The sequence below is a fragment of the Drosophila pseudoobscura genome, chromosome 4 (genome assembly GCF_009870125.1).
Source record: "Drosophila pseudoobscura strain MV-25-SWS-2005 chromosome 4, UCI_Dpse_MV25, whole genome shotgun sequence".
Classification (NCBI taxonomy): domain Eukaryota; kingdom Metazoa; phylum Arthropoda; class Insecta; order Diptera; family Drosophilidae; genus Drosophila; species Drosophila pseudoobscura.
Genome location: NC_046681.1, coordinates 3,307,658 through 3,316,014, shown reverse-complemented (window position 1 = coordinate 3,316,014; position 8,357 = coordinate 3,307,658). Strand labels below are relative to the sequence as shown.

The following is an 8,357-nucleotide window of genomic DNA, read 5'->3' as shown; positions in this document are numbered from 1 at the left end:
GCCGTTACGAGAAAGAGAGCGGGATAGCGAGTGATAGAGAGATAGAGAGAGAGAGAGAGGGAGAGGGAATGAGTAAGCGTATGGAAGGGATTTCGTAGCCACTCCAAATTAATTCGTTCATTCTCGCTATAATAATGATTCGATCTGATCCAGATTCGGCAACCTGATAGATAATAATTTTCTTTTATTCTGCGTTTTCGGTTAACTCGTATCTTCCGAAATTGTGGGTGTCACACATGGCAAAATTTTGGCATACACTTAATTAAGTGAGATGAGATGACAGGGATGACACGATCTTACACACAATCGTATAGTCTCTGCGAACTACATATGTGCCAAACAGGACGGATGGATGTACAGGCTTAAAAGGCTGTATAGACTCGGCTATTGATGCTGATCAAGATTATACATATGTATGTACTTTATGGGACTCCAATCGATTCCTTCTGGGTGTTACACACATCCACATCCACCACAATACTAATATCTAACTAAACTCTACCGGAGTCTACGACCTTTGTTTTTTCGATTTCAATACTCGTATTTTTCAATAAAATATGGAGACATACAATTATTGGTTTGTTCGAGATCTGGAATCATCCCTTAAGTTCTCGCAGTTCTCATAAACAGGGTTCAACTGGTGGCTTAAATTGCCTAACCCACATTTGACAATCATTAGGCATAATAAATTTCTCCTGTTATCCATCTTAACCCTTTTGACTGAGACTCCCAATCGCCTTTCGCCGGATAACAAAAGAAAACGAGAAACGACTTCAGGCCGCTTCCGTTTGGGTTCGATTCGATTCGGGGGCCATTAAACTCCAACATAATTCTCAGGGCCGTCAATCTGAATGATATTTTTATGCAAATTGTAATCAAGAGAGCAAAAGGCACACGCACGAGTATGTAAGGCTGTACGGACGGGCATATGCCGAGCACAATTCGGCTTAATAAAAAGCGAACAAATGCCTCCTGATAAGTGTAAAATTTACAATTCCAATTTCGATTTCAATTTTCAAACAGTTGTGCCAAAGTCTTTAAAATCGAACAATGAAATGAATGGTTCCATGGGCCTAGCTGAGGGCCTGACAACAATGGGATAGGGATTTGTGGAACAATGCCGCAGATGTTTAACACATATTTTGTCAACTATTTAAGCTGTTGATTTCAACGCTCAATCAAAAAAAATTAAAAAATTTAAACTCCCTTTCTTCCAGTGGTCCCATGTCTAGGGTTGTTCCTGGCCTCGCATCTCTAATGAAGTCGTTAAGGGTTGCTGGGTAGTTCTTAGCCCTCCTCGTCTTTGCATGTGTGCGGTTAACTTTTGGCAAACACACAGGACCCGAGCACAGAAGACGGGGGTCCATAAATGTTGGGGTTCTAGCCGGCAAATGAATAAATTATCAACTATGTGAGGTAGGAGAAGTCGTTGCGTTCTTCTAATGCTGTCGAGTAGTTAACTTCTGTGTACGACTGTACGAGAGTTCGAGTGTACGAGTGTGCTCTAATTGCAGGGCCTTGTCGTCAGGCTATTAGAAGTCGGCCCTAATGGGTCTCATTGGGCCCTGGGATGAGATGGAATGGCAGGGAAGGGAAGGGAAGGGAAGGGAACTTTAAGTTGGGAGAAGCCACAGCAACATTAGCGCATAAAAAAGGCATTTGTACGACATGAAAGGTACTCAGTCAGGGGCAGGTGGTTTCCTCTCCTTTCCAGCCCCTAATCCCCCAACAGCACAACACAGAAAAGGAAGACAAATCAATGCAGGTGTCACAAATGTCAGACGACTGCTTTCGGATCCGTCCTGCGAGCAGGAGGAGGATATTAATGTCACCAAGTGAATTGATGATGACGATTGTTGTTGTCCCAGGGCATAAGCCGATTTGCCATCTTATCACAGGCCCATGCCCATTCCCATCCCGCTATACGGCTTTTGATTCCTTCGCCGTCTCCGTCTCCGTCACCGTCTCCGTGTCCGCTTTTGACTGCGACTCCACCTCAGATTCTGATTCCGATTCCGATTCTGACTCCGATTTCAATCTCTGAAGCGAGCTTTCATAATGGGCTTCCTCCTCGTCGATTGACAGGCATAATAAATCATGTGTTATAGTATTAATCAACCGGCTGCCTGTCTTTTGCTCCTTCTCCTCTGGCTGTTCTCCTTGGCCACTGTTGCTGCTGGCGAGGTAATCGCTCGACATTTATTGCAGTTACCCCTGGGATCCCGAGGTAAAACTGGCTTTAAGTCCTCCAGAGTGGAGCGTTTGAAAGTGTCCCTTGATTTCGATTCGCCGGCCTGTTATCTTGTCTTGTCTTGTTGGCTGCTTGGCTGGTTGGCACTTGCTGTTCGTCTTCTGCTTTCCAGGCATTTACTTGCATTGTTTCTCTAATTGCCATTTGTCGCAGTGTCCTTCAGACCACCCCTCACACAGAAAATCTGTCTGGCCGTCACATTAAGAACTTGTAAAGTTAAATTAAGTGTTTCGCCCACTAGGCAGAAAAAAGAGCCACTGGCGGCGCAGCGGGGAGTAGTTGAAGAAGTTTTGAATGGAATAATTGGATAAGTATTCCTGTACTATGAACGCGTAGGTATTCCAAAAAAGATATTGCGGGGAATTTAATGGCAATTTCCGAACAACAACAACATCAAAACAGTCATTTGATGATTTTCTACGCGAAATAATCTGTATAATTCGTTTTATTTTGTTGTGAACTCAACTACATGTGTATTTTACCCATTAACAGTCTTAAAATGAACCAATTAAAGAAAACTCTGCTCCGAATTTCCGAATAATTTCTGAAACTGCCCACGCAGCTGCAGTTGCCTGAATTCACCTACAGAACGTGGCTAGTTATATTATTTAATTCGCAGACTGGTAATTGTAATGCAATTAAGAGATTAGCTGGGAATGCCATTAGGCTTTATTGTCCTCGCTGAGAGGGGAGAGGAGAGAAGAGGAGAGGTGAGGAGAGGAGAGGACAACAGCGGAGATGGTAGTTGTCATAGTTATCAGGAATTATCCTCTGAGTAGACCGTCTCCTGCTTATTTTCCTTAATTCGGAAGCACTTCAATCATGTATCTGCTAAAAAATCCAAGCCGAACAAGAATGGAATGTACTTTTCAATTATTTAAATGACATTCTACAAATCTTAAGTGTTTACACCATTTGCCTAAAAGAGAAAAGCAAAAGCCTGAGAGGGGGAACGGGAACGAGAACGAGAACTGCAATGAACAACTTAATGTAATTGCTGGCTCTTCGTCGAGTCTGGTCTGGAAGACCAAAAACCCCCCAAATCCGATACAGAAAAAATAAAAATAAGTCCTCCAGCGACCAGGGACCAGGGGGCGGGGGGACAGGACTACTTGTGGGCTGTCCACACGGTCCATTTAAATAAACCCAATGTTGACTTTGGCAAACTAGTTTGATTTCTTTTCGAGTATTTTTTGTTAAAAATAAATGTCCTTGCATTTTATTTTGCTTTCCATTTGATTTGATTTCCTGCCTAGGTCTATCCTCGACTCTTGTGCTCCTCTTGCTCGTGGGAGTTCCTTTTCCAGCTGATATCAGCAAAAATCGCAAATCAAATAAAGCAAATTGAATAAAAGACAAGTGCCACGCCTCTGAGCCTGAGCCAGGGCCAGAGCCAGAGCCAGAGCCAGAGACTGTGGATGCGGATGCGGACCATCCAAAGTTCGGAACGGAATGGCTGTTGAGAGAGCGGCTATGGGTACGGGCTCTGGGAATGGGAATAGGAATGCGAATGGGCGTGGGCGTGGCAACGGACCTATAGTATAAAATTAGTTGCTAGTTCCATTGGTCGGGGGCTGTAAATGCGAGGACAGAAATCAAAATGTTCGCATAAAAGAATTATCTGTGCTTAAGTTAGATTATCCCTGGGCCATAGAATCCAATTGGCAATTGAATGGAAAGATGTCGCAGATTCGATTTTGCAACTCCACTTTCCTGCCCATCTTTGCACATCCCCTCCACAGAAGTGGTTTCCCGTCCCACGAAGTCTACTGCCACTTGAGAAGTTGTCCAAGCGCTGTATCTGTCTTTGTATGCACTTCCCTTTTCTTTCATCCAGTTTCATTTGATTTTCCTTCGGCTTAGGCAAGTACCATTTCAATGTCTTTGTCTGGGTGCGGAAGCAAGCACACATATGCTGGAGGTTTGGGAGTGGCCAGGGTTTTGGGGTTAGACAAATTTTGTAGCGCTATCAACAGAAGGTGGGACTGAATGAAGGGTGTGCTGTATGTGCCCATTAACTTTGTTGGGATTGGGGATTAGGGTGGGGTAATGTTGAAAGGACGCCCCTTTGATCCTGAATGTTGTTAGCCAAAAAATCGTTTGGTATTTAACATACGAGTACCATTCTGTGAGGCGCTCAGATTGTTCTCCAGGAATTTATTGTTTTCGAACCTCTTTGAAAAATGTATTATATATGTTTTTCTCCTGGAACATAAATAGCAGATATTGGTAAGTACTCTAAAAAAATTGTTATGCACACGACTTGAATCACTACAAGATGGCTACCTCGTACACTTCTACACATTGATATATCTATTCTTTAAATCTGAATTGAGAATGGTATCTATTATCTAGTATCTAGTATCTTATTATACACCCTTGTTCTCTATTGCAAATTCTTTGATTGAGATTCTCAAATGCCCTCGATTCAATACATTAACTTCAAAGGATTTCAGAGAGTTGTCGCCACAAGTGGATCGGGACTATTTAGCATGAGATTAAATTAGATGAAAACTACTAGGACTTTGCTACTGATGATACTGAAACACTCATAGCTATATCCCTGCTCTTCAAGAATTTCCTTGAAGAATTAGCCTTTCAGTCAGATAAATTCCGTGTGCCTCTTTTCAGACGAGTCTTTATTCTTTGTTAATTTCTTTGTTTTTGTTAAACCTCCAAAAACCGAAACCGTTTTCATCTAGTCAAATCAATAATGTTTTTATTAATAGAATTCTTCGGTAACTAACAGAACAATTCATGAATGTAACCAACCGAACACTAATTACCACTCCGTTAACACAAAGGGCTCTTGCCGGCCTTAGACGAGGTGTCCATCTCCCGAAGAACATCGTTCCAGAGATCAACCTCATATTTGATAAAGTCTAGGATAAGGGGCATTTCATAACTTCGTAGACTGGGCTTTATGCCTGAGGAATAAATGCGGATCCTTCGTTGAACAACGGCCATGGCCGGGTTGATGACTACACTTACCGCGCCGCTTGCATATCATCTTATACAGGGTTAAGATGCATTCCATGGAACATTCCTTGTCCAGATTGTTATTGGCGATGACGTCCTTACAGGAGGTCAGAATCTTCTCCCACTTGAGGCACGTTTGACGCGCCTGGCTGTACGAGCGCTCCATCCTGCCCAGATCGTTCTTGAGGCCCAGCACAGTAAGGGCCGCCTCGTTGGTCATCAGGAGCATCCGGTTCCGCATATTCTCGATTTCCTCCAGCTTCTGCAACTGCAGCTGGCTGATTTCTACCTGGGCAAGCACTAAGCAGGAAACAACACTCTGATATAGAGACACATTGGATGACCCATGTCTGAGCGCTTACTCAATGCGTCGCAGCGATCGATGCAGTCCTTGGGTGACTCAAAGATATCGGACACTTTCACCACATCGTTGAGGACGCGCTCGTATGGCTGAAACTCGGCAACCGTGTGTTTAAGATCAGTGCGGAAGACCTCCAGTTCGGACAGGGAGCTCTTGAAGCGATGGATTCCCTTGTTCAGCTCTACATGCAGGGTCTTCTGCTCATGAATGATCTTGTCCGCCACCCGCTTCTTTTCCACACAGTCCTTGATGAAGCTGTTCACCTCGATGAACCGCTTGCGCAAGCGCTCCTGCATCTTGTACATCTTCCGAGTACGCTGGCTGTTGACCAGGGACTGGCGCTTTGCATCCTGCAGCAATTGCTTCTGCAGCGCCTTCATCGCATTGTTCTCGCGAAGATTTTCGATGTAGATTATCTCAATCGAGTCTCCAGCCGAGTCCCAGTTGGGAGGCTTTCTAAACCACCGCGAGGTATTCAGGTGTCGATGAGGATATTCAGTTAAAAGAGTAATACTTTAGTCAGCTTACACAAAGTACTGGTCCTGCTGGCGCGAGAGGCGGTAGTCGCCCACGGAGTGCTCGGGACGGAGATCCAAGTTCCCGACCACATCAATTGTGAGGGTGGGCTTGTGGCGCGGCATTTTATCGGTGTATATAAAACCTCTTATAAAATATGTATGATATTATTATATGTTAATATATTTGTCTATCTCTGTTGTAAGGAGAATATGTTCATTCTCTGTAAGTATTTTGATTACTGATAGACTGTAAGGACAACTCCTTTCCAGCCTACTGTTTTCCCTTTATTTCTCAAATTCTTGCAATTATTGTAGGACTAGTCCCCTGCTTCAATCTATGAAGATTCAATTTGAGCACTATTCTTGGTTTCATTTGGGAATTGTAGTACAAATGTATTACTAACACTCTGGAAGGGATACTCTTTCCCTTTCGTCATTTTCAAGCCCATGGCAACTATTGCCTTGGCGATTTTCGATCGCTCAGGCAACGAATGTTTTTCTTTTCACCCAAATAAAATCATGTTCCAAGTAGGTCTCGTAAAATTTGTTACAATAATAATACACAGCTTACAGCAAACAGAAACAGAAACAGAAACTCACAAGATTAGTATCCCACACATTTATTTGCTACATTTTGAAGTCAGGGGATTCGGTCAACAGCTCGAAGATGCCACGCGTTAAGCCCACCAAGAAGCTCGATGTCTTGGGCAACTTGGACTTGCGGCCCGAACATGCTGTTGGGGACTACCTTAACTCTAAGATGCAGGACAAGTTCTTTGTGTAAGTTCTGGAACATCACGTGGCCCCAAGATGATTAAAGATCGATTAACAGAAAACCGCCAAACTCCGACTCTGCCGGGGACTCCATCGAGCTGTTGTTCATTCAGAACCATCGCGAGCATGACGCCATGACCAAGCTGCAGAAGGAGATGCTGGCCAGTGCCAAAAGGCAGACGGAGCTGAACTCGTCCCGCGTGCGGAAGATGTACAAGATCCAGGAGCGACTCAGGAAGCGCTTCATCGAGGTTAACAGCTTCATCAAGGACTGCGTGGACAAGAAGCGGGCGGCGGACAAGACCATCGACGAAGAGATTGCCCTACACGGCGAACTGAGCGAGGGCATTGAGAACTTCAAGAGCTCCATAGACGAGCTGAAGGCCTTCCGGGAAGCCCTCAAGGCCACCGTTCAGGAGTTCCAGCCGTATGAGAAGGTTCTGGACGAGGTGGTCAAGGTCTGCGATATATTCGTCTCTCCCAAGGACTGCATGGACCGATGTGATGCCCTAAGTGAGCATGCGATGAGCTGAGCTCAAAAACAGCTCTCTGACACATTATTTTAGTGCTTGCACAGGTCGAAATCAATCAGTTGGAGCAGAAGAAACTCCAAGAAATCGAGGAAATGCGCAAGAGTATGGTGAAGGTCACCAATGAGGCTGCCCTGACGGTACTGGGCCTCAAAAACGATCTGGCCAAGCTCGAGCGCTCGTACAATGAGTCGAGGGTCTTGTGCCTAAAGTGGGAGAGCATCCTGGCCACCACCAAGGACACCATAACCAACAGCTACATGGACAATGAGCGTAGTTTGGATGGAGTCAACGTCTTGTACCGCACACTCTGCAAGCGACGTGGTGAGTTCCTGGTTCAGTACTGCTCCGATTCAAGCGGATAATCAGTCCTGCCAATCCTTTCACAGATCTACAGCCGGCTGCCTCTCGCAACGACGTTGAGAAACAGTTGGATTTCGTTAAGGCCGAGGTCGAGATACTGATGGGAGTCTTGAAAGCATCCCAAGGCGATACGACGTCGGATGAACATGCCGTTGGAGAAGGGACCCTCTGCTAGCCGGGCCAAATTTAAATGTTTTCGTTGGAAGTAAATTCAAAAGAATACTACAAGATATTCAGAAAAAAAAAATTCATTTAGTTTCCGTGATTGATATTGTATTTTCGCGTTACGTATGAGCATCAGATAATAAAATACCGATACACTCGGGCCTAATATCAGCATCGATAATAAACATGACTTTAAAATAGGTTCAGTTCCCCTACAGCACACAGATATTAATCATTCGATATATTTTTATCGGCCAAGCCCTCTGGATCCAAAAAACCTTTAGATGGCGAAAGCCATTGAAACTAGTTGACCCTTAACCCCATATTCTTTCATATTCCGCTCCTCTTTGCACTCTGCACTCCCACTCCCCGTTGCACATCTTTCTCTGTCTTTGGCTTTGACCCACGACTGCAGT

The 8,357-nt window shown here is 44.5% G+C and overlaps 2 protein-coding genes across 2 annotated transcripts; one reads left to right on the top strand and one right to left on the bottom strand.

The window, feature by feature from the left end:
* Positions 1 to 4,948: 4,948 nt before the first annotated feature.
* LOC4816383 (uncharacterized) lies at positions 4,949 to 6,347 on the bottom strand. Its single transcript, XM_001356243.4, has 4 exons — positions 6,120 to 6,347; positions 5,593 to 6,047; positions 5,243 to 5,530; positions 4,949 to 5,178 (listed from the first exon to the last, which is right to left on the bottom strand). The coding sequence occupies exons 1-4, from the start codon at positions 6,230 to 6,232 to the stop codon at positions 5,045 to 5,047; spliced, it is 990 nt and encodes a 329-aa protein (XP_001356279.1). The 5' UTR covers positions 6,233 to 6,347; the 3' UTR covers positions 4,949 to 5,044.
* A 310-nt stretch (positions 6,348 to 6,657) lies between these two features.
* Positions 6,658 to 8,122, top strand: LOC4816727 (uncharacterized). Its single transcript, XM_001356244.4, has 4 exons — positions 6,658 to 6,889; positions 6,942 to 7,396; positions 7,450 to 7,737; positions 7,803 to 8,122. The coding sequence occupies exons 1-4, from the start codon at positions 6,777 to 6,779 to the stop codon at positions 7,949 to 7,951; spliced, it is 1,005 nt and encodes a 334-aa protein (XP_001356280.3). The 5' UTR covers positions 6,658 to 6,776; the 3' UTR covers positions 7,952 to 8,122.
* Positions 8,123 to 8,357: the final 235 nt, after the last annotated feature.

Bases quoted from the DNA above. Each gene is read 5' to 3' on its own strand.
- LOC4816383 (XM_001356243.4), bottom strand. From the start codon at position 6,232: ATGCCGCGCCACAAGCCCACCCTCACAATTGATGTGGTCGGGAACTTG. The intron at 6,048-6,119 runs GTAAGCTGACTA...GCGGTGGTTTAG, and splicing joins CAGCAGGACCAGTACTTTGT to AAAGCCTCCCAACTGGGACT. The intron at 5,179-5,242 runs GTAAGTGTAGTC...TTTATTCCTCAG, and splicing joins GATGATATGCAAGCGGCGCG to GCATAAAGCCCAGTCTACGA.
- LOC4816727 (XM_001356244.4), top strand. From the start codon at position 6,777: ATGCCACGCGTTAAGCCCACCAAGAAGCTCGATGTCTTGGGCAACTTG. The intron at 6,890-6,941 runs GTAAGTTCTGGA...ATCGATTAACAG, and splicing joins ATGCAGGACAAGTTCTTTGT to AAAACCGCCAAACTCCGACT. The intron at 7,397-7,449 runs GTGAGCATGCGA...ACATTATTTTAG, and splicing joins GGACCGATGTGATGCCCTAA to TGCTTGCACAGGTCGAAATC.